The 25,609-nt window shown below is 36.4% G+C and overlaps 2 protein-coding genes and 1 long non-coding RNA gene across 8 annotated transcripts in view; all 3 read right to left on the reverse strand.

The window, feature by feature from the left end:
- The window catches only part of LOC120105651 (patatin-like protein 3), an 82,259-nt gene extending 66,105 nt beyond the window's left edge, over positions 1–16,154 (reverse strand). Inside the window, exons 1-5 of one of the 3 annotated variants that reach the window (XM_039118314.1) lie at positions 15,935–16,154; positions 13,306–13,465; positions 12,919–13,224; positions 12,643–12,821; positions 12,238–12,547 (exon numbers count right to left, since the gene is read on the reverse strand). In XM_039118314.1, the coding sequence (XP_038974242.1) occupies positions 12,469–12,547; positions 12,643–12,821; positions 12,919–13,152 (492 nt within the window). In that variant the 5' untranslated portion in view covers positions 13,153–13,224; positions 13,306–13,465; positions 15,935–16,154 and the 3' untranslated portion in view covers positions 12,238–12,468. Of the gene's footprint in view, positions 1–12,237; positions 12,548–12,642; positions 12,822–12,918; positions 13,225–13,305; positions 13,486–15,934 lie in introns of those variants that run through there. The other 2 variants (XM_039118313.1, XM_039118312.1) reach the window with 2 other exon arrangements.
- Positions 1,320–1,846, reverse strand: LOC113462433. Its single transcript, XR_003384748.2, has 3 exons — positions 1,763–1,846; positions 1,584–1,685; positions 1,320–1,497 (listed from the first exon to the last, which is right to left on the reverse strand). It is a non-coding gene; the product is annotated as an uncharacterized LOC113462433 (long non-coding RNA).
- On the reverse strand, positions 6,176–10,607 carry LOC103699669 (patatin-like protein 2). Of its 4 annotated transcripts, none has more exons than XM_039118307.1 (7): positions 10,368–10,607; positions 8,961–9,142; positions 8,660–8,846; positions 7,507–7,668; positions 6,832–7,134; positions 6,528–6,706; positions 6,176–6,445 (listed from the first exon to the last, which is right to left on the reverse strand). In XM_039118307.1, exons 1-7 carry the CDS (start codon positions 10,503–10,505, stop codon positions 6,367–6,369), a joined length of 1,230 nt encoding a protein of 409 aa, XP_038974235.1. In that variant the 5' UTR covers positions 10,506–10,607; the 3' UTR covers positions 6,176–6,366. The 4 variants fall into 4 exon arrangements, with proteins under 4 accessions (XP_038974235.1, XP_038974238.1, XP_038974236.1 ...); XM_039118310.1 differs by having other exon boundaries at positions 6,280–6,445; positions 8,961–9,126; positions 10,368–10,454; XM_039118308.1 differs by lacking the exon at positions 10,368–10,607 and adding an exon at positions 9,258–9,389 and having other exon boundaries at positions 6,280–6,445.
- Positions 16,155–25,609: the final 9,455 nt, after the last annotated feature.

The raw sequence follows: 25,609 nt of genomic DNA on the forward strand, positions 1-25,609 counted from the left end.
CGCTGCACTACGCTTCTCTTCCTATCATCCTTCTCCTTCTCCTCATCTTCTTTGTTGTCTCACCTTTTCCTTTTCCTTTTTGTCCTCGTCTCTCCCTATCATCTCTTCTTCCTCTTCCTCTTTTTTCTCTCTCTCCATTCCTTTCTTCCACCATTTTCTCTCTTTTTCCCCTTATCCCTCCATATGTGGGTGTGTGTAGAGATAGGTAAGAGGGTACCGTGTACTCTTTTACCCCTTTAACTCTCGTTTTTTTGTTCTCTCTTCTCTATTAATCTCTCTCTTTCCTCTCTATGCTAGCCTCAGAGGGGCTTCCACTATGTCACCTCCCCTCTTCTATTCGGTGACCAGAAATAGGGTTAGTGGCAATTTCCCTTGCTATAATCACTACAGTAAAAGGGGAAAAAGCTGATACTTTTTTTGGCCTTTACCGATGCTTTTAAGCGTTGGTAAAAACCATCCCGATGCTTTCCTAAGCGTCGGTAAAGCGTCGCCTATGCTACAGTGGAGAAAATATTTTACGACGCTTCCAGAAGCGTCAGAAATTAGCGACGCTTTACCGACGCTTTATAGCGTCGGTAAGTTGAGCGTAGCGACGCTTTAAAGCGTCGTTAGTTGCAACTTAGCGACGCTTTAAAGCGTCGGTAAATGTTCATTTTACGGACGCTTTAAAGCGTCGCGAATTGGTGTCTGTTCGGGATTTTAACAATGCTTTAAAGCGTCGTTAATTGGAATGTACCGACGCTTTAAAGCGTCGCTAATTGACATCCGTTGGTGCTTTTAACGTCGCTTTAAAGCGTCGTTAGCATATTATTTTTTTTAAAAAAATTAAATAAATTTTAAACTCTGTTTGCAAAATCAAAGCCACACACACTAAATGAGATATATACATCGCACAATCAAACATATTTATCTAAAAATTCATATTGTCAAATTACATTCATACTGTCAATTTAAGTTTACAATGTACTTCGAAAAGTATAAAAAAATACATACAAAACTCCAAAATAAATGCTTCAGGGGTCGATGGCATCACCATCTCTACGTGCAGATGAAGTATCAGGAACCTGTAATAAAAAAAACTTAAGAAGTTAAGAATACAAAAATTATTAAGCTCTTTAAAAAAAATATGATACTCTTGTTAAAGTTCAAGTAGATGTAGTAATTTACCTGAGGAGGGACAAACTGATGCAACAAAGATGTAATCTGATTAATCTGAGCCCTCAAAGATTGTATCTCTGACTGGTGGCTCTGTTTCAACTCTTGTATCTTTGCCTTCAGATCATTAACCTCTGCAGTGCTATTACTCTGTCTAGCATCTTGAGTATATCTACCCACTGCAGACAACTGAGTGGGGATAACTCCAACGCCATAACCCCTCACTCGACCATAACGCTCCGAGCCCATCAATTCGGTAAACACCTGAGCTTCAATACCTCTGGTGTTGCCGATTGAAGATGACTCTCCGATACGCTCTGAAATAAGGGATGTAGCTCTGTCCTATATCTCTCAAAAATAATCAAATTAATTTTTGAAAAATTGAAATACATGAAAAATCATTGCACAAATTATTAATGAATACATACAACTATATCTCTCGACTCCTCTCGGATAAAGCTGTCATCTCGGTGGGTGTGAGTCATCTTATAGAACTCCACCTCACCAGGTTTCCTCCCATGGTCTTCCATCTACAACAAATAGTTTATTGGAAGTGCTATATATCATGATGCATGCTATATGATACAAGAGTTTCAAAAAAACTTACGAATTCAGCTCTGAGCCTCGCATAACTCTTCGAGCCTGAAGTGTGAGGAGCTGTCTGAGATGCTCGTGCGGCTCGACCAATGTCAGAATATGTCTACCATGAAAAAGTAAACATTGTAATATATTAAATGTATTAAACATTATATAAGGTATTGAGAGAGAATACACAACCTATCCTCTCTCGTAGTGAATAAGCTCCCTTCACTGATGATGGTATACATCAGGAGGACAAACACGAGCAACCTCCTCCTCTGTCATACCCTCGCACTTCCAGTCGGCCTTCAACTTCGACTTATATTCTTTTCATTTGCGGTTGAGTCACTTTAGCACCCAATCATGGCTCTCTAGAGGGAGCACAAACCTTTTCTACACCAAAGTAAAGAATGTTATAATAATATTAATTGGAAAAATTAAAATTGTAACTATGAAGCAAATTAACATACAGTAGGTATCAAATTAACAATATTAAATTCAATTTTTTACCTGTACAAATTTAAGAAGCTCAACTTTATAAGAAGAAAGCATATCATTCCACTTATGATAGTTGAGCGGACACAACTGACCCTTACGCGCAACCGATCCTAAGAAACTTGATAAAAGGCTTCCGGCCCTCTTGATGGGCTGCCCTAGTTCGTTGCATTCGACGACTATTTTCTCATCCTCACGAAGCTGCCACACATCCCGTGCTCGAGAAGAACCCCGTGTCAACCTCACTCTCCCTTGTTCATCTATAAAAATAATAAAATATCCATTAAAACATTGGAGGCAAATTAATTAAAATAATTAGATTGTAAATGAACTTAATATATGCACTTTAAATCAAATTACCCTGGATATGTAAGTCATCCATAACCTCCTGGCCTGGATATGCTATCTACTGTAATTGAAGCTTGTTCTACTGTTTTGATTCCTTTATGCTCCTATGAATGCGTTTAGAGTGTACTGTGGGTTTCTTGATGCTTATTGGGTCATTCCAGATGTTAAATTGGATGTTGGTCGTGCACCAACAGAACTGGTTCTCTTTGTTGTTGAAGGTCTGGATAAAAGAATGTCTGGTCTGCTTCTGAAACATAATTTCTGGAAAATCATCACTAGAGCAAAACTGGATTTATAATCAAATGTCAGGGACGCCATAGTGACTTGTTTTCTAGATACCATCATTTGCTGTCTTTATAATTCTTTTTCACTGTTTTAATTTGATCATTTGACTAGGATTTCTTCCCAAGACTGCTGGGATATGACCTGGTCTATGATGCTGAGCTTCAAGTACATGGTGCTAAACTAATCTTTTTCGAGGCTAATGCCTCGTACGTGTCATTCTAGGTTGCTAGTGTGAAAACCAGCCCATATATAGTGGGCTAATGGGCCAAGCCTAACATGGCGGGCCCATCTGGAGTCCCTGATCACCAGCTGAGGCGGTTACAACCGCCTGACAGCCACGATCACCACCACCACCCTCCTCTCTTCCGACCAAGGGCTATAAAAGCTCAGGGATTCCTCGGCGAGGGACTTAGTAGATCACCCTCTCACCGCCCTCACTCCCTCTTTCTTCTGCTACAAAGAACTGAAGCATGAGTGGTGGCGCCGGAGGAGGAGGGAGCTCATCACCACACTGAGCCGCCGGAGGAGATACAGTAGCTTGCCTAAAAGGATTCACAGCTCCTCGGAGCTAGGTAAATTTCTTATCACCAATGTTCATGAGTTACATTCGGTCAATCTAGTGAAATAATCAAAATGGAAATAAGGGAAGAAGGGTAGGACTAAGATGTAGTGGAGGAAGGGTAGGACCTGTGAGTGGCCGTAATCCCACATTGGCTCGGTCGATCGAAGGCCATGGTCGGCCATGCCAAAGAGCCCTTTCTCTTCCACTCAATTATGGCTTTCCCTTCCATCAAAACCTTAGATCTAAAAATCCTATTCATGGAAGGGTCCTCAGCTCGAGTGAAATCCAGTTCGTATCCATGGGAACCGGCTTGATCTCAGCCGGAGGAGATCGAAGAGGAAGGAGAAGAAGAGGATCTCTATCCTCCGGCCGTGGACGTCGCCGGTTCGGGGCACTGCGAGCGTCGTCGGGTCGACCATAGGCATCGGCCGCGAGGCCAACCATGCGCCATGCGGGCGCCGCTAGCTTGGCCGCAGATCGGTGTGCACCACCGGCTTCGGCCGGCTTCTCCTTGTCCATGGGGAAGGGAAACCCCCCTTCACTAGAGAGGGATAAGAAATGGAAGACGAAGAGGAAGGGAGGTCGGCCGCTACAGGCTGAGCCGCGGGCGGCGTTGGCTGGCCGCCGGCACTGTCGACCTCGGACCCGGCTCCTCTTGAAAACCCCTTCCGAGCTCGCCTCTTAGTTCATGGGAGAAGAGGAGGAGGAGGAGGAGCTCGGGAAAGAAAGAAGAAAGAAGGAGAAGAGAAGAAGAAAAGAAAGAAGAGGGAGGAAGGTTCGGGAAGGGAGAAGAGAAGAAAAGGAAAGAAAAAGGAAAAGAAAGGAAAAGAAGAAAAGAAAGAAAAGAAAAGAAGAAAGAAAAATAAATAAAAAATGGTTGTGGGCCGAAATGGGCCTGATTTCGGAGTGGGCTTCAAATAAATTTAAAAGCCTGAAGCCGGGCTGGGTTCTGGTCCGAGCCCAATAATTTTTAACCCAGAATTAACTGAACCAGTATACAATTGACCAAAGCCTGAACCATTAATTGGGTCAGATCTGAACCAGTATGCAATTGACTCAGACTTGAACCAGTAATTGGGTCAGATCTGAGCCAGAATGCAAATGAGCCCAGACCTGAACCAGAGGGCAATTTGGTCTAAACCAGAAGTGGAATTGGCTCAGACCTGAACCAGAAGCTGGATCAGACCTGAACCAGAAGCTGAATCAGACCTGAGCTAGAAATGGAATCAAATCCGAACCAGAAATTAGCTTAGACCAGAACCAGAAATTGAATTGGGCCATGGGCCTGAACCAGAAATTGAATTAGGCTATGAACCCGAAAATAAAATTGAGTCCTAAGAATGGGCTATAAACGACTTTAAGATTATAAATAGAAATGTGCAAGTGATATGTAATTTAATGATCTTGTTAGGTATTGGAGAATTGGCATTTGGTGAGCAAATTAAGGTAAGTAACCTGTCTTAATCTTATTATGGATCATGTATCACGTTTTATAAGATGAAAAAGTATTATTTATGCAATTGGAATTATGTATAAGAATTGTGGAAAAAGTACCTGATATAATCTTATGTTTCATCAAATACTTGTGATTACTCGATTATGAAATTGTATATGATTATTTATGTTTTCACAAAATTAGGATCAAGCATGTGTTAGCAAATGATTACAAGATTTTGGATACATAGCATCCATCATGATTATTATTATTATATTATGTACACATGATTATGATGATGTAGAAAGATGCATGGAAAAAATAAAGTTTTCAGCATGATCATGAGTTTTATTAGCATGATGCCATTATTCACTTTCCAATGGGTCTATGAGAAAAGATTTATGAAAAGCATGATATGTTTTAAGAACTCTCAGATCGCTATTTATGACCCCCGCCAGTGGGTAACAGTAACTAGGCATATGACCCCCGCCAGTGGGTAAAAGTAACTTGGCTTTACGACCCCCGCCAGTGGATAATAGTAACTGGAAGATGACCCTGCAGTGGTAAAGGCCTTGCCATAGGAATAAGAGCGGCCATAGCTACACTACCATCTGAGAGTATGAATTTTAAAGTATGGAATAATGGCAAAAGTTTTTATGATGCATAAATGGCAAAAGTTTTTATGATGCATATATGGCAAAAGTTTTTATGATGCATATATGGCAAAAGTTTTTATGATGCATAAATGGCAAAAGTTTTATGATACATAATCATATTTATGAAGTTGCATGAATGGACATGCATAGTTTTATAACTAGTTTGATTATGGCAAAGATTTGATTATATGAAATGTTTACTTTATTACAAGCACAGATTTCAAAGCATGAATAATAATAGTACATATTTCAAAGCATGAATAATGATAAGTATGGATTTCAAAGCAAGAATAATGATGAGTACGGATTTTAAAGCAGGGAATAAAGACAAAAGGTTTACGTCTGGTTTGATTTGGAAAATGCTTTCTTTATTACAACTGTTTGTTCTTCAAATAGTGCATTGGCATACAAAAATATTATGCTTGATCTGATAAGATTATGTTTGTTCTTAACTCTCGAGGATTGAGGTTGTTTAATTTGTTATTGATTTAAAATTATTATAAAATGATTGGATTCATTGTTCATGCAGCGCATGTCTGTTTGGTTCGCCTTGTACGCGTGCGGCATTTGTTATATTCTCAGTTCAGGGGCAAGACATTGAAAGTGGAATATCCTGGTGAATAGGCAAAAGGTAGAACCTATACTTGCACATAGAAAGCAAGGAGAAACCATGCTGACCTAGCCTTTGTTATTTTTCATTATTCAGTTTCCAATTGCAGCAGAATACTGCATTTATTCCATTACTTGAGACAGATTATCAGAAGCTATAGCTATGCTCTACTCAGCTTCTCTCAAGTTATACTCTACAGCTCAAAGATCTAACAGGAGCTTAATTCTCACAATCCATGAAGTTACATAGACCAGGTTAATCTAGAATATGGTGATCTTGCCTCACGAAGCCTTCTTTCTTCTGATAATAGTTTGGCAAACCTGCAAAAATGGAAGTCAGAATACTTCTAAACTGATGATGATTTTATGGAATAAGCATGTTAATACTAATTTGTGGAGTCACCTTATAAGAGCTTCTTCATTTGTTCCTTCTCCCTTATCCACAGGCTCGAAGTGGCCCGTCTCCAAATTTACTCTTGAGACTGGTTTTTTGAGCAGATCTTCGCCAACCTTATCAAGATTCTCCAGGTTTTCCTTTGTGGCAATATCAACTGAAGCTATTGTCCCAGTTAAGACATCATCCTAGTTTCATAGAAATTATCATCAATTAAGCTTATTCTGAGATACTGGCTTTCTGTTGTCTTTCTTGTTGGATGAAAATAATGGTGACAGCAGCATTAATTAGATTATCTGAAACTATCTAATACCTCGATTCGAAGGTAGTTTCTACTGGAATGCAGAGCTTGGAAAGCTACTGAAATGTGGATATCCACCATATCAGCACTTGCTTGCATAAATACATCAACTAATGGATTAGATCCGTTACTGAGCAACCAGCTCAATACTCCCCATCCCTTAGCTTGCTTTGCATTGTATCTTTCTTCACCCTTTGATGAGCCAGTACCGAGTGAAATGACCAAGAACCGGCAATAGTCCATGGGTTTGATTGGGAAGAAATCTGGGTTTCCTTTGAAAACCTCCTTGGTTACTTCTCCCATAGCAACTAAAGCCTGTAAAACAACAACAGATGGATAACTTCTTTTGTAACAAAATATAAAATATATAAAAAAATCTATCTCATCCTATTAAATTAAACTTTTGGGACAATTGGTGATTTTAAACATGGGATCAAAGCAGCGGTTCTGGGTTCGAACCCTGTCTCCGCACTCTTTAACCTCATTATTAAAAATTTTACATGTTGGGCTCACCCATTAAAGAAAACTCCAGCCCACATATGATGGCGAGTGTAAGAAAATATAAAATATATAAATTAATATACCTTATCCTATCAACTTAAGCTTTTGGGATAATTGGTGATTTTAACTGATTACCTACAATCACTTCATAAGCTAATCATGTTGGTAAGGAACATATTATTTTACCGGATTATTAGCAGCTACACCTCCATCAATAAGATTAAATTCCCTCACACTTCCATCTGAGTCTTTTGTTTGAAAGAAGTAAGATGGAAGGTAAGTAGGAGCTGCAGAAGTGCCAATGCAAATATCAGAAAGCAGAGCATCCAGAGAGCTGTTGTTCTTAACCTGTAAGATAAGAAGGAAGCCAGAGAGATTTTAACAATTGGAGCATCTCAAAGATATTAAAATTTGATAGAGTGGATTTAAAACAACTAACGGAAAAAGCAGAAGCATGAAACCAGTTATCTTTCTATCAACATTTCATTGGCATGATGGCACTTTGTCATTTATAGTTTACGCTAGTTAGCTCATGAGCAGACTTGTGGTTTTTGTCAGCACGTCTATTTTTTGAGAGAAATTTAAAAACATGTTTACGCCTTTACTTAATACTAATTTTCTTTTTGATGAAACTTACCCGAATTTATTAAAGAAAAAAGTTACAACATAAATGCAATATTTAGTATCAGAATACATTGCTTTTAAGGTAAAACATCTCAAAAGCAAACATGAAAGACTAACTGCTAAACTACTCTAGGAGTCCATATCTAATTTGCTCCATGGCTCGCCAAAACTCTGGATTCCATTCTTTTTAGATAACAGCAACCGGCTTTGAACAACTTTGGAGCAATCCTGATTGTATTCCCCTTGAGGATGTATTATTTGTTGAAATTTAATATTTTGGAAAAAAGCTAGATGGGAGGTTATATATATATATATATATATATATATATATATATATATATATATATATATATATATATATATATATGTCTAAGGCTTATATAGGTAATCAAGATCTTTCTAGTACGTTAGATCTCATCCAAAAAGACAAGTGAGAAGATATTACTTAAATTCTTTGATTTTGTATAAATATTCAAAATTTTTCCGATTCATAAGTGTTATGGGACTAAAGGAAGAACCTTGCGCTGTTATCCACAACTACAATATAATAGTTCATATTTCATTTTCTCAAAAGAATAATAATTCACGAAAAGAAAAAAGAGCTTACGATGTTCATAGCACTGAAGTTTTTCGGTGTCAAAAGCGTGCAAGAGAACCACAGAGAGAGAGAGAGAGAGAGAGAGAGAGAGAGAGAGAGAGAGAGAGGGAGGGAGACCTCGTAGGAGGAGAATATGGTCGGCTGGAGCCGCTTGATATCGAATGTTGGGATGACCACATTGGTCAATGTCTGACGAAGCTTGGTATTCCCTAGTTTTCTCCGCACAATCTCATGAAGGTATTTGCCATTATACCGGGGCCCTGAGATAGCTCTTAGTATCTTTGCTGCTTGGCCTAATGGCCCTCTAAGAATTTCAAGAAAAAAGAAAGGAGAGAAAACCGATCATTTCAAGAAATAGTTCCTTTAAGCTTTCAAGTGTGTCCGAAGTTACCCAAAATTACGCGATATGATTACTGACCCGCATTGTGGGAAGATCTTGGGGGAATGTTTCACGTAAAAGTCCTTGATGTCCTTTGCAGCGAACATGGGGCGATTTTCTTCGTTTGGTGCAGTCAACATGGCCGTCACAAGACCCCCAGTGCTTGTCCCGGCAATCACATCAAAGTAGTCTGCAAGTCTAGCATCTTCGCCATCCAGTTTCTTCTCAAAACGCATGAAAAAAAGAAAATTATATTAGAAATGAGATATTTAACTGATCTCACCACGAAAAAACAGATATAGAGAGATGGTACAAGCAGCTAAGGAGAATGATCACTTTCTATTTGATTTCTTAACATGATTCTTTGCTATGTGCTGTTGATATTGAAGAACAATTCCTTGAACAATATCTTTATACCAACGTTTGACAATTGGTTGGTAATATATGATCCACTAACTTCTGTCAGGATAATGAATCATGAAATTTTCTTTTTTTAACAATTGTAGGTAAAACGTACTATGTTGAATGTTAGGTGAGTTTGCATGAAATTTAGTTGAGATGTCAGACAGGAATCTACTTGTGGATTGTGACGAGGAAGGTTATAATTTGATTTATTTTGTCCATCAGAATCTTTTTTTCCCTCCCTTTTTGTAAGGAAAAAAATCAATCAAAATATTTTAGAGAGAACTGTTAGTTAATTATAATGAGACAATTTGGCAGAAAAAGAATAAAAGGTGGAAAATGATGGATAAAGAACGTGTTACTGAAAATAGATCTTGAATTCTCAAGTTTATGGAAAACACACAATTTACATGTTGGATTATAAAAAGAAATTTCAACCATTTACAGTTTTCTATGCATTTATAAGCATCGAAGAAGCAAAAAAGCCATATGATACCGGTGCATATTAGCTCCGCTAGCTAAAAGATTTCTCACTTAAGCTGCAAACTGAGCAATCATTATGTCAAGAATAAAAATTCTAATAAGTGAAAATAATCTCCTGAGAACTAATTTTTTGTTTTGACACTGTTCAAAATATGCTTTTGTAACGAAGAGGACATTAAGAAAAACTTTGGCTGGAAGTTAGAAAAATTAGAAATGTTCTCAATTTTTAATAAGGAAAATCACTGCTTGAAAAAGATGATCTGTATAACATGTTTGACTGATCTATGAATATCATAGAAGTATCTTCGGCATGCATAAGATTTTGTAAACTAGAAAAATATAATCATAAAACAAAAAAACTATAGAAAAAAATTAGGAAAACTGCCTCTAAAATCTAACACTAGCATAACAAATGGATAACTAGATCTAAGAAACAAAGAAAGTAGAAAATAAGAAAGAAATGATGAATCAGCAACAATTATCTAATTATTAGGTGTATCTTAATTTCTAGGAAACTGAAGATTTAATAAAATTATCTATGAGCATTTATATGGTTAATACCTGAAGTTCTGATTCTAGAAATGTAAGAATAGTTGCAGGGATGATTCCTTTAATTCCTCCTCCATCAATGCTGAGAATAGTGATTAGGTTTCCATAGGTTGGGGCCTGTATCTGACTGATGGATTTTGATTTTTGCATGATTGTTGAGCAGTTGCTGATCAACAATAAGGGAACTACTTTGGGGACACAAAAGTTTTAAGTGATCCAAGTAGGGATAGGTAGAAGTTTAAATAGACTTCGGCATACATGAGAAGGTTCGTAATATTCTTCTTCGGAGTGCTAGTCCAACATCGAAGATGATATACGTACTTTGACATTTTGAAATCAGCATGTGGCTGATATGACAAGCCGCCGTTGAATGATTCAATACGCGAAGGTGGCTCGTCAAAGGACGTATCATGATTGATTGCATAGAATAGAACAGTTGGATTAACTCTTTTAGAGAATTGTTGGTGAGAGAAACGATATTGATTGTTAGGTGGCTTTGTTGTGCTGAATTCTAAAATCTTTCAATAGTTGACCAAAAAAGAATTAAGAATGATTCCAAATGAGGGCATAAATACAAATTACAATTGAAAGAAGCCCTTTTATTTGATTATATTAGGCCTTCAGAACAATAAACATCATACAAAGCATTCTTTACTTTCATTGAATGATGTTGCTAAGCTGAAACTTAGCAAATACCTTTATATGGGTTTTGATCTCTATACTTAATTAATGGTAAAATTTAGTATGAAAGGAACTTGTTGACAGTCAAGTGATCTAATTGTGTTTTCTAATTTTTTTCTAAGATGGAAAATGGTAACGTGCTGAAGTATCTGAAAACCACTACTTCTATAAATTGAGTCTACAGTTAAACCTAAAGCATACACAAAGTAAACCTGAAAACAGCCATAACCACTTGACCTAGCAAATTCTTGTCTTCTAAATTTTTGTTTATCTAGAATATGATTTTCCATAAATTTATTGTCATCAATAATTAAATCATATGTTGATTTATTGGCATAGCAAAATCTAACACCAATGAGATAATGATTTATCCACTGTATATTCAAAACTGGGATAAGTAATCCACTATAAACGACAGTAGATTTCAAAATTGGGTTTTAGTTTTCAGTCTCATGCTGTTAAACGTAATGGATCTGCAGATTGCTTCTTTCTGTATAAAAAAAATCAGAAAATTAAGATGTGAACATAATGTAGAAGGATCTTTATGCAAGAATCTGTATTAGTTTTAGGATCTTTGTGCAAGCTTTTCTATGCCTTGCATTCATCAAGCAGTTGTCCTGATAATCTTCCAATGCTATTTGGTTTTCTAAGTCCTGTTAGCTTTGCATGAAACGGTTGACATGTATATCTTCTGCACATTTCATTTGAAGCTAAGAAGACCAATAATTTCCTTCTCATATTTGGATTTGATTCTCAAGATACTTGGTTTTTTATTTTGAAGATCTCTACTTCAAGGCATATTCTATCGATTCTTTGTTCTTCTTTTTGAATACTTTGTTAGCAATACAGAGAACCAAACCAATATCATCCAAGTGATATAGTTGTCAAACTTGCAGTTAGTTTTAAAGACGGGAGATTTGATGATGGATTGCATTTCTTAACCTTCAAAGAGGGTTAATTTTTTTTTGTATTGCAAACTCATTACATTTCAGAAAATTGAATATTTTACATACGGGCACCTTTTCAAGCTAGCCTGATTATATGTCTATATTCATATAATTGGTTGAATCAAGAGAGAGCTTTTAATTTGTTGCTTCCATGGACTTTAGGTCTTCACCTCTAATGCATATGAGTGAGAGTGAGAGACAGAGTGAGAGAGAGTCCAGCTTCAGCAAAACAATCATTAATAGTTACGCAGGACTTTTATAATAGAATGAATGAATTATATTGCCTTTTAAAAATGTACTAATCTACAGAACTTTCCTTCTGGCAAATTTGCCTACAGTATCACAATGCTACTATTTCTTGGATTGCATGAACTAACTGCATCCACCATGAAGACGTATATTGCTTGCATACAGTGTACAGTTGGCTTCTTCTCCCGTCAAGAAAGGAAAAATTTCATGAAGTTACAGTAACCGAGCGATGCTCATTAATGTTTTCTGGGCGTTTTCACATGCGGGGATCTTGACTCATGAAGTCTTCTTTCATGTGAAAGGAGTTTAGCAGACCTGCAAATATACACCAATTAGGTTCAACTAATCTTTTTGTCACAAATCTAAGTTGTTAATAGAAGGTAGGAACAATCATAAATGATTCTCTCTACCTTTTAAGAGCATCTTCGTTTGTTCCTTCTCCATTCCCTACTGTTTCAAACGCACCAGTCTCCAGGTTCACCCTTGAGACTGGTTTCTTCAACAACTGGTCACCCCTCTTAACGAGATCCTGTAAGTTGTCCTTCGTGGAGACATCAATAGAAGATACAGTCCCGCTCAAAGTATCATCCTGCGTTTCCATTCAAGAGAATGCATGACATATAAGGCTTCATTTATAGCAAAACAAGCCAGTTTTTTTTAATGCTTTACTGATCACATGTTCATACCTCAATCTGAAGATAATTTGATTCAGACCGGAGAGCCTCCTGAAAGACCACTGAAATGTGTATGTCAACCATTTCAGCACTTGATTGCATAAACACATCCACCAATGGCGTGGATCCGCCACTCAGCAACCACCCCAGAACTCCCCATTTGCTTGCACGTTTTGCAGCGTACCTTTCTTCAACCTTTGCTGAACCGGTCCCTAATGATATAAGTAGAAGTTTGCGATAATCCATAGGTCTGTAGGGGAAGTAATCCGGGTTCCCTTAGTGCACCTCCTTCGTTACTTCTCCAATCGCAATCAATGCCTGAAAGTTCAGAATTAGAAAGCTTAGCACCATCAATCCATAAATCATAATCAAATTTCTACATCATGGTTTGATGCGTACATAATGGATTATTAGCAGCAGCAACTCCATCAATAAGGTGGAACTCTCTCACGTTCCCTTTGGCTTCCTTGGTTTCAAAGTAATGGGCTGGGAGGTACGCGGGTGCTGCAGTAGTTCCAATGCAGATGTCCGAGAGCTGTGCATTCAGAATGCTCTTACGCTTCACCCGCAAAATTTCAGCTAGATACATAAGATTAATGGATAACTGACCAAAATGATAAGAGATAGGGCTTATCTACTTTGTTATCAGTTGGCCTAGCTTTTTCTCATTTTGTTCTGAACTTTGTAAGTATGAATTAGGATGGAAATTCTCAACACAAACAGTGTGCTTCTAAGTACTTTCAATTTTGTGCTGATAGAATTCTGCATATCAGAATGTACTTTTATAGAAGAATAATTCATCAATCATGCTTCTTGAGTTCTGGTCCAAGTAAACTATCAACTACGTCCTCTATGGCCTCCTCAAGAATTCGATGCTCGTATAAGCGTGTGGTCGTCAGCCGCCAATCTATCATTATGACCATACCATATCCACTTCCAAAATGTTCTTAATTAAGGTAAAGCGTAAGATGTCCCCAGAGACTTGTAGGTAGGAAACATTACATTGGAAGTTAGGTGGATTGCATGACCTTAGTTTGAATTGATGTTAATCTATCTTTTGTTGACCAAGGAAGATCAAGTTAGCATTCCAGCAAAATTATTTGAAGGAGGGTAATGAGATAGACAATTAAGAATATCCAGATATTCTTGTTTCACACTGGTTAGAATATTCAAATGTGGAACATCGATTTAGTGTCGGGCACACAAGAACAAATTAATGCGTGTGGGCATCATATTGTAACTGATTCAACATAAATATGCATTTCGATGCCGCCCATATGCTCATAAAAGGAAAAGAAATCCCAAATTAATTGACATTGGATTATAACAACACAAGAGATATGGTCAAAATTTTTCAATTTTTTCAGGAGAAAAGACGATAGAACATTATCAGCACGAATATTTTAGCTTGGTAGACCTATCAGAGAATCGCTGTAAAAAATCACATTGAGCAAGAAAAAAAAAATGTTGAAATGATAATAATCCAGTTAAGTGACTTATATATGACTTTCCTCAAACTCACTAAACAGTACATGACAAAGGAAGGAGGACTCAAAACAAAATGTAGCTGTTAATTTATCTTTAGAAACCCTATAGACATGTTGTTGATTATAGATAGCACAAAGCTACTGATGAACAATGAATGATTGATACATGAAGTCTCAATGGAGTTACACATGTCAGTAGAAAATGTTGTCCCTCGTATGTGCAGACCTTTTCTCTTGCTATTTTTCAAATAAATCAGTATTGACTTTTGCTTTTTCCTTCACATTTCAGTGTTAGCTGATGAACCTCTATTCTCAGATTTTAAATTTATATTATTATGTAGTTTGTCAGAGTAATGTTGTAGATGAAGAAAGACTTGGACCAAATTATCTTGCCGCACACCCAGAATACAACAAACTAGGTAAGAAACATTATCATGATATCGGCTACTATTTGATAGTCAAGCAGAACAAAAACATTTTTGTTCTCAAAAGGTTCTACATGTTGAAAGATCCACTTCTAAGTAGCATGCCCTCTGCATTCTGATCAAAATATAATGTACTTAATTCAAAAGATGTTTTTTTTTCCAGGTTATCACAGCATTTAACTTTTTTTATTATAATTTGGCGTCTTCATTGGCATCTTCAATATGTGGCCCCTCGGTATTATGGATTTACACTCTTCTGCCTTGTAGTACTTCTAGTAGTTTCCTCAGCATGGATTCCTTAATGTGGTGCATTGGTGACATTTAGACTCCGTGGAGAGTCTTTGAATCTTAAACTCTGTCTTGAGATATTTAAATGATTGCGAGCGCAAAGTTGAATGCATCTATGAACAAACAAAGCTTGTAAACTACGAAGAAACAAATATACTTCAGTTGCAACATTCTAGAGTAATAACCAAACTCAAAGAGTCAAAAAATCTGATTAGTATATGATCAAAGATATGACTATTTCTTAATGTTGTTTATTGAGTACTCTCCGTTTCATTGGTGAGGCCTGATAACATTGACCTATGGACGTCTATTCATTCAAGTGACAGGCAAAGCTAAAACATCTTCTATTTAACTCAATTCGGATCTTTGATAATTATTTTACAAACAAGATCATTCAACATGGGTATTTTCTTTCCTTATTAAAAAAAATTGGATCTGTATTCGTTTTAACTCTACACTATCAGTATGTTACCAGAGCATGTGTTTCTCCTTCATCTTCATTCTATAATGACCACATCATCTCAACAAGGACTCTTCCAACCTAATCTGTTGGTTAGAGAAGTTAATTTTCAATGAGGCAAAGATAGAAATCTCAGCATTACCTTCCCAAAAAAGGTGAATTTCTCCAAGTTCATGAAATAGAAATGTTAAGACTCATGTATCTAATCAAGTTCATGGAACATAAGATGCTAAAGCACATTTCTCTACTACTGAAATCATTAGTGTTGAGCTAGTTTCACGGCCTAATGTTATTTTGGAAGTGGGATGATCTTGTAGTTGATAATAGTGCAAGTGTGATAGCTGAAAGTGCACAATTAGGACACCAACCTGAAAATGGAAAAGAGGGTTCTGTTGATGCTGATGCAATAGCGTTCGGTTACAAGTGGAGAATACTAGAACACAGGCACTCGTCCACCAAAAGAGAAGGCTCCTAGCAATACAAGCTATAGGTCAAAAGGACTAGTTCAAGGTTTTTCCATGCCCTCCCAGTTGGGCCTAGATAAAAGGCCAGAACGAGCCCCCGAGACACACTTAAATTCTAGACCAATTGCTGATGGCTGGTGGAGAATGGTGGAAGTTTATTGTGTTTATATTGAAGGTTGGAAATTGGTAATGTTGTTGGGACATTAATGGGTTTAGTCGACAGTTCCCCACCTTCACAGGCAACAGCGGCACCACTACATCAATTCCCTCTTCCCTCAAATGAAGGTTGCTATATTATTTGGTGTGACATCTTGCTTCCCCCGTGCTCTATCAAGTTCCACACATTGCTCATCTTCATATGTCCTTGAAGGCACGTTTTCCTCACATTAATTAAGACAGTGAATATATTTATTTCATCATGCATTGGTTGTGCATTTGTAAAGGATAGCCATTTTGAGGGAAATTAAAAGAAAAAAACCTAAATTTAAATTATGTCGATGCTTGGTGAAGGGTAATTAGGATCCTCAAGATATGGTAGATGTTCCAATATTCCCCTTACTTTCTCCTCAAAAAACGATATGTTGGATGTTTCAAATTTTGAGGAAGTAGATGTCAAAAGAATGTTAAAGATGGGACTAGTTTAATTTCATTTGAGGAAGTTGATCTTGATAGGTGCTTGGATCAATTATCTTAGGTGATGCGGGTGTGTCTGAATGTCGCTCCTTCAATATTGTGATCAGTTCTTCATTTTAAATTCTTTTATGTTGATAATGCACATCATTGACTTCGTTTAATAACTATTTTTATTTAAAAGATTTTTTTGAAGTTCTATGTTTATTAAGTACTGTTAGTAGTCTTTTTGGGATTTTATTTCCTTCCAACAAAAAATTAATGCGAAATTAAGAGAACATGGTAAACATATTGACTTGGGCTTATCCATGCACCATCTTAAGAGATTCTCTTGAGCAGACCAGTATTTGGAGTTACGTATGAATTCACCTCCTTTTCTTGTTCTTATAGTTTTAAGAGCAAAAGTTAGATGGAGAGGTCTAAACAGCTTTTACTGGGAAAATAAAAGGTACAGCCTTGGAACTCCACCAAGGTAAGACTAGAAAAGAGGGAGAAAGAGGGTGCGGATGCGAGGAGAGGAAGGTTGAAAAAACAAAACAAACCAATAAGAGTAATTAGCATATGCTAGTGCCCCTCTCTCGCAACAATCGGGTAAATTAAGCTTAAAAGAGTTTGAATGCTTCCTACTAGCCTTCCTCAGCTAATGTTAAAACTCTAAATTAAGTATAAATAAAATCCAAGTTTTCCCTTAATTTGTCATTTTTCTAGCACATTGCTTTTGGTAGGAAGTTGACAATTAAAGACGAAACTCTATAAATTTCTAATTGCCGTGCTGTACAGTAATAAATGCTTCCATATATTCTTTGAAATCCAACAAGTAGCATATATTAGTAGAAAGAAAATTATAAATTTTTATTCTAGCCAGATGCATCAGTACGTAGCAGCACAGATGAACTTTTAAACTTTCTTCACATTTTTTCTAACACATTTCTTTCGCTAGGAAGTTCACAATTCAAAGATTGAACATAGCATATTGTTAGTGATCTTATTACTTTCGTAGGGAGAAAAACTTTTAAGCACAGGTTCACCACTCTTCCATAAGTTTCTTTAGTTAGGTTTTTATTTCGTAAATTTAGTCAAACAAAGATTTCAACCTTCTTTGTTCCTTTGTACTTCAAGAAAGTAGATACATGTGGTGCACCATATCTTGCCTCGCATGAGATAGTGATAGCATCATTAAATATAACACTATACATTCCTTGCACTCCTTGATAACCAGGAAGTTTACAATTCAAAGACAAATATCTGTAAATGCCTAATTCTCATAGCATGTGAAAAATGCTTCTATATATTATTTGAAGACTTTAAGTAGCATATATTAATGGTCTCCTTATTACTTTCGTAGGGAGAACGACCATTATGCTTGTTCTTTTTCTGTTTCAGTTAGAATTTCATTTTCTAGACTTCGTCAAATGAAAATTTCTTACTTCCTTTGTGCTTTCAACTTCAAGAAAGGTGATACGTATGGTGTACGCATCACACCTTGTATGACAAATGTTGCCCAAGATAACAACCCAAGGGAGGGGGGGGGGGGGGGGGGGGGTTGAATTAGGTTTTTCAAAACTTTTTGCAAACTTAATCAATGACTAAGTAAAACACAAGTATGCACAGCGAAATAAATACTAAAGATAAGTGCAGAAAATAAGAACAAGCATAAACAAATCAAATACCAAGATTTTATAGTGGTTCGGTGCCAACCCTACACTTACGTCTCTTCCTTAAGGCTTCCTCCTTAGAAATTTCGTTATAACTTATAAACAAGAATACAACTCAGTTATTTTTCGAGCTCCCAACCAAACCCATTTGCTTTTTTCTGGCAATCAACCAAAACCAAGCTATTTTGTTAGCAAAACTAAACTAACATCGAGTTCCAACCCTTGGGAACTCTTTGTTGATTTCCAAGATCAGCAAAACTTAGTCGATCTTTTAGGACAATCAACCACAACCTTACAAGCCAGCTGATTTTCATGGTGTCAGCCATACCAAAAACTCCATACGAGATTTTCTAATTTGATGCACTAAATAAAGATAGAAAAATACATACACAATGGCCTTTATAAATATTGGATTTTCTCGTTGTAGCTCATGCTTGATTTGCTCTAAATGATGGAATCTTCGTGAGTAGAATTCAGCTCTTGATCTTGTGATGAAATTCAATGATTGGCCGTTGAAGCTCTCTCTCTATAGATTTTTGGAAGCTCGCTCTAAAGTAGAAGGAGGCTTTGAATAGTCACTTCTCAAATTGATCCTCAAGTTGAAACCCAAGAAGTGGTGTTCACCTGTATTCTTTTTTTTTTACCTCATCCACTCAATCTCCTTAATCCATCATCTTCTCTAATCCAATTTGAAAGTATTTATAGCCTAAAAAGTTGTTGGAGAGCCATTTCTAGCTATTGGAGAGGAGAAATTAGCCATTGCGAGTGAATATGACCATTCTGGTTTTACAAACTAGCCATTATTGTTGTTAGGCGCAAATAGCCGACTCAAATTCTTCCAAGATTAACTCGTAATCTTTAGGAGTTGACTCGAATTCTTTAGAGGTTGACTCGTAAAAGAGCTGTCTTTGACTGCTTTCTATTTTTTGTCTATGACCATTCATGGGTCGACTCGTTTGCGCTAGGGTTAACTTGTGATTTTTAGGAGTCAACTTGAGATAGTTCGGGATCGACTTGTCCATTACAGAAACTCCCAAAACTATTCAAAAAAACTTCTCCGTGCTTCTCTAATCTTTCAACCTCATTGAGGTCCCTATGAAACAAATTTAACTTCTCCAAAAATATAAAATCATCAGTATTATACATAAATATTTTGTTCTCATCAACATCAATCTGTTGGGTCAACAATCTCTCCCTTTGATGATGAAACTTTGGGTATATGCAAAATAAAGCATATTATGCTTTTAGGATTTGTGCACAATTAATTCATTTATGTAAAATATGAAGTAAATAAATATATGCCTTAAGAACATACTTCATGAATGGTTCATAATATATTCTGATTAACCCAAGCTAATATATATTCAATTAAGCATATACTCAATCTACTCTCTCCCCCTTTTTGACCGCATGAAAAAATTGCATTCTAAAATTTATCAAGTATTAAGTAAATTATAGCAACTTAAAACTTATTTCAATCATTATTCAAGGGAATTGAAGAGCTCACAGATGAAAAAACAGACTCAGAGCTTTTGATCATTCAACTTTGATGTATCAAACCACTTGGGTTTCAAGAGTTTCAAAAAATTCAAATTTACCAATAGTTAACTTTCTCTCTCCCTCTTTTGTCATTAAATTAGAGCCATTTAAGATCAATTTTAATGGTGCTAAAAATATCAAATATTAGAGTTGCAATTTGGTTCATGATTGAAGCACATGATATATCAACCAAATAGCAAGCTTCAAGGAGTATGGGAATAAATTTTAGATTTAAATTTCTGATGAGGCTTATTGAAGAGAAATTAGATCATTTTTTATTTCTTTATATGTTTAGCATTCTTTCTCTCTTTTTTTGTAGAAGTCTTTCATTTATGCTATTAAGTTTTATATGATCTCTCCCCCCTTAAGTTTTCTTTCTCTCCCTCAATTAATCATTATTTTTAACATTTTAGGGTTTGTAAAAAGTTTTTAATGAATCTTTTAGATTAATAATTTGAGATATATACTTTCTAAGCATTGCTGCTTATCTTAAGTCATTAAGATTTTGAGTATCAGAATATAGAGAACAAATATTTCAAAGTATCAGATCATATTAATTTTAAAGATATGAGAACTTTATAGAACCAAAATCAAATAAGGACCTAATATTGATGAGTTTCGGCAAGTATCAGTGCATTATAACATGTATCAAAGCATTAAGTACAAGTATCATAGAATTAAAGCATGTAAGGCAACAAAAAGAGATTCATCAAAATCAATCCACTATTTCAGTTCTACCTTATTTACAGATTTGGAATTATTTTGGTTCCAATTCAAGTTAAATTATGTTTGTTTCAGATAAGCAAGGTTATAATCTAATTTTCAGCTTTTATAATGATTTCATGTTTAAATCAAAATATCCTAATATTGATTTATGTTTGGTCAGGAAATCAAAATTTAGATTTGGGTATCCAAATTTTTTTAGATCCTTGTTGACTAGTAATTATTGATCCTTTTAGGAACCAAGATTTTCTTATTTAGTAGTATTGTTTTTTAGTGGACGAGAATGTGTCATGTGTCCCTTTCTTCCACAGTAATTATATTTTATAAATAAGTGATTAGAGTTAGTTACTTTGATGTCTAATTTCTACTCTCTATGTATGAAGTTTGAAAGCTTGGTATTTAAGTCTTCTACTTTTAATTTCAGATCATTATTCTCAATAGTTAATTGATTTTTTTCATTTGAAATTTGTTTTATTTTTAGATAGTTTGGAGTTTGTTTTCGTAAGTTCTCTATTTTTCCAATTGTTTTAACACAAAAAGGAGACCTTCAAAAGTATTTTACAATTCATCGAATGTAAAATCAGAATGGGGTTCAGGTTTTATCTTATCTTCTTATGCCGTAAAGCACAAGTTGTTTACCTTTATTTCTTCTTCTTTGAAGCTGAATTCTTCACTGTCGCTCTAAGTTTTCTTTTTTTTTGTTTTTTGCTTGGCTCCCCCTTAGCGGAAGCTTTCTTTCCTTTCATCTCTTTTTTCTTTCTTTGTTTATTTTCCCCTTAGCTGAAGGTTCACTTCTTTCTTCTAGATTCTTCTTCTTCTTCTTAATCTTCAAGAAGTCCTTGAATTTTCTGGTGATTAAGGATAAATCCTCATTTTTAGCACTAGATTCCACAAGTGTTGTGCTAGCTTCCTGATTGAGGGACTTGAAAGCTAAGATTTTGTTTTCTTGATTGCTATCCTCTTCTTGGTTCATCATGCTCAGCTCATGGGTCATGAGGGAACCCAAGAACTTCTCCAAGGATAGCTCATTTAGATTCTTTGCCTTTTGAATAGCTATCATTTTCATTTCTCAAGATGTAGGCCAAGATCGAAGAATCTGCTTTACAAGATCAACATTAGTATATGATTTTTCTAAAGTTTTCAAATCATTAATAATATTTGAAAATCTTTAAAATATTTCAGAAATAGATTCAACATTAAACATTTCATAATTTTGTGTTAGCATATTAATTTTTTATTCTTTTACACTATTAATTCCTTCATAGATTATTTCCAATTTATCTCAGATTTTCATAGCAGAAGAGCATGTAGAAATTTTATTAAATTTATTTTTATTAAGAGCACGATAAAGTATCTTCATTGCTTTAGCATTTAGTTGAGCTAATTTCTTTTCGTTATTATCCCATTTACTTTCATGTTTGAAAATCTAAATTCTGTTTATAGTTTTAGTGGGTGTGTGTGGACCATGTACTATGATATTCTATAAATCATAGTTTTGTGCTTGAATAAAATTTTTGATTCTACCCTTCCAATAAACATAATCAAATCTGCTAAAAAGAGAAAACCTAATAAAGGAGTGTCCTTCAACAAAAGACATTTTAAGAATTGCCATATGGATCTTGAGCTCTTAGACAGTTATGTCTTTAAAAGATATAAGAGAACCTGCTTCGATACCAATTGTTTCTCAAAATGACAGCCCAAGAGGGAGGAGGGGGTGAATTGGGTTTTACAAAACCTTTTACAAACTTAAACAATGATTAAGTAAAACACAAGTATACACAGCAAAATAAATGCTGAAGATAAGTACAAAAAATAAGAACAAGCACAAACAACTCAAACACCAAGATTTTGTGACTAACTTGCTTGAAACCCCTCGAGGTAATGATGTTGTGTCCGGCCCTGAACTCGGAGTGCGACAAACGCGGCATGCCTATACGGAGGACTGTACAGGCAAGCAAGGCTACATATCATATCAAAGCAATAACAAATTCATTTAATTAATAATTTATTGCATTCATTCAGACAATAATTTTAATGTAGCATGCGCTAACATAAATCAAATAATATAACTAGTCTAACTAAAATACCAATAACTGAAAGAATCTTCAAAAAAATTAGGATACTTCCTAAGTCTCGAGCAATCATGAGTCTATGTATCTAGATTTGGGAAATAGAGAAATATAGTAATGAACTATATTAGCCCAGTAAGCAATATAATACCCGAGAGTGGGGCCAAAGCATACCAAATATTTAATTAAAATACAAAGTAATGACAAAAAAATAATCAATAAATATATTTTTTAAAAAATAATTATTGTTTTCATAAAACTGATACTAGAATTTCAACATCAATAGGTTATGGTCACGTAACCTTATGGCATGGGTCGCACAAAGTGCCAAAAACTACTACTATTAACCACCGATGGTACATAACGGTGTTCAAATACTACTATTCTAATCACCGATGGTGCGGTATCGAAACCAGTTTTTTACAGATTATAAGTCAACAAGGCCAACAAATAATTCTTATTGGCGAAGCCAAATCATAGCCATGCTGAGAATACATACATACAAAACAGTTTTATCATAACTTTTCCAATCACAATTTGCAGATTTCATAGTATACAATATAATTTTTAAAACTGATTATTAACATGCCTGACCCGTTTAACTAAGTACAAAGCATATATCAAAATTTAATCAACTAATAATTATTTTACCAAATAATTTGAAAAACACATTTTGAAGCATTAGGTTACTTACCTATTTTTGCTTTAAATCCCACTTTAGACAAATGTGTCAGATACAACTGTTTAATATCATTAAAATTTTATTAATTTTAATATTATTCAAGAAGTCAAATTAAATTAAACACTATTGTCTTATGCCTTGGATCAGGTTGGTCGGGTGACAGTGCTCGACTACGTAGGTCAGTCCGAGCTAGAAGGATATAATGGGTCAGGTAAAGATCAAAAGTGTTCAAATCTAACTGGGGCTAAAGTAATGGCACATGTTTACTACCGAAGTACCAGGGCGGTTCATGGTCTCCAAATAGGGTCAACTTGGATCTGAGCAACAAGAAGAATAAGACCTATGCTAGGTTCCCCAAGCATGTCTAGATCTCAGCTCGGGTCTGGATTTGGTTTGATCCTGGTCTTCAGCTAAGTTCGAGTGGTTCGGATCGACCATCGGAGAAAGATCTAGATCTAGTCAGAATGTGGGCTTGCTTAGAGAGGGAAAGAGATACACGATCTAAGGCTAGTTGAGCATTTGGGCCTGATACACTTAGTTTCGGGCCTAATCCACTTGGTTAGGTCCATTCAGAGGCTTAGTCTATTCAGTATGGTTTGATCAAAATAAGACAAGCGAGATTTGGCCTGGGTTGATCCGGATCAATCAATGTATATAGTCCATGAGTGAAGTAGAAAGAGAGAAAGGGTGTTTGTCTTCTCTCTCTTTATTTTTATTTTTGGTTCAAAATTAACGGACTCGGCCCACATGGATATATAGGGCTCACAATGGATGAATAGGGCCTAGCAAGGCTCAAAAGGAATACAGCCCACAATGGATGAACATGGCCCAAAACAAATACGACTATGATGGATGAAAAGGGCCCAATAAGGCCCAAAAGGAATACGACCCACAATGGGTGAACAGGGCTCAAAATGAATACGACCCATAATGAATGAATAGGGCCTAACAAGGCTAAAAAGGAATATAGCCCACAATGGGTCAATAGAGCCTCATAGAGCCCAAGAGGAATACGGTCCACAACGGATGAATAGGGTCCAACATGACTCAAAAGGAGTACGGATCATAATGGGTGAATACGGCCCAACCGGGCACAAAATGGTCATGGACCAACAGGACCCAAAAGAGTTGTTTTCATCCCGATGCACTCACAAACAAGGAGTAAGGAGAAGAGAATGAAGAGAGGAAAACGGAAGAGGGAAGGAGAGGATCTGGCGGCGGCCGGCCTAGGCGGCGGCCGGCCAACCATCGGTGGCAGTAGTAGTCGCTAGCTGCTGCGGTGGCCGACAAGAAGAGAGACACCGAGGACATTCTCGATAGGCGCAAAATAGGAAAATAGCTCAACAGAAGGAATAGAGAAGGGAGGGGAAACTCACCGGTGTGCGGCAGAGATGGGGGATTTCGGCCGTGACAGCTCGATTCGACGGTCAAGCGGCGGCTTTTGATGGCAAAGTGGATCTCAGAACAAGCGAAAATAGGAGAGAAAGATCTCGGGTGGTGGTCCTTGGCTGCGGCGGCAGACCGACCACCAAAGAAGAAGAAGAAGGAGGGAGGTGAGGGAGGAGAATGCTCGGCGGTGGGTCAACCGCAGGGGGACGGGATTTTATAAGAGGATTTCTAAATGGGATCGGCTCGTTCAGTGATGCGATTGTCATGGCAGTTGAGTAGGATCGACAGCCGTTCAAGCGGCCATAAAGCTGCCACAGGGCTGCTGTAGATCCCGTCCCTGTTACGCTCGAGGAAGGCATAACAGAGGATCGCGATTGCGATCTTCTTTTCTGCCTTTTCTATCCAAATTGGATTGAAGTTGGTTGGGCCTGCCGACTTTAGTCCAATATGGCCCATTTCGGGCTGGTCTTACATTCTCTCCTCCTTAAGAAAATTTCGTCCTCGAAATTTGAAAAATCTAGGCATTCCAAATTTAGAAGATGTTCAGCTCATTGAGTACTATAAATCCAAGATCTCATTCTCCTCGATCAAAATTAGTGCGATAGGTAAATTTGGATCAATTATCAAAAATTTTATATAAACTAGCAAGATTAGCACTAGATAAGTGACTAACTAAAATTTAAGATTGAAATCATGATCTTGATGTAGGTTCACTCCAGCTCAGATTGGGATTGATTCATAACACGATCGATTAAAATTAATTGTATCTAGGATAGAAGTTGAAATAAAATGGATTCAATACAATTATTATGGTATGATCCAACAAAAGATAATGACGAACCTTAGAGTCAAATCATTATATGGTTAGGAATGTGATTCACAAAGTGAACAT

Source organism: Phoenix dactylifera, unplaced genomic scaffold (assembly GCF_009389715.1).
Source record: "Phoenix dactylifera cultivar Barhee BC4 unplaced genomic scaffold, palm_55x_up_171113_PBpolish2nd_filt_p 000333F, whole genome shotgun sequence".
Taxonomy (NCBI): domain Eukaryota; kingdom Viridiplantae; phylum Streptophyta; class Magnoliopsida; order Arecales; family Arecaceae; genus Phoenix; species Phoenix dactylifera.

Coding starts and splice junctions, on each gene's coding strand:
- LOC103699669 (XM_039118307.1), bottom strand. CDS start 10,505: ATGCAAAAATCAAAATCCATCAGTCAGATACAGGCCCCAACCTATGGA. Junction 7,135..7,506: donor GTGTAGCTGCTAATAATCCG/GTAAAATAATAT, acceptor GTTGTTTTACAG/GCTTTAGTTGCTATGGGAGA. Junction 6,446..6,527: donor AATGAAGAAGCTCTTATAAG/GTGACTCCACAA, acceptor CCATTTTTGCAG/GTTTGCCAAACTATTATCAG.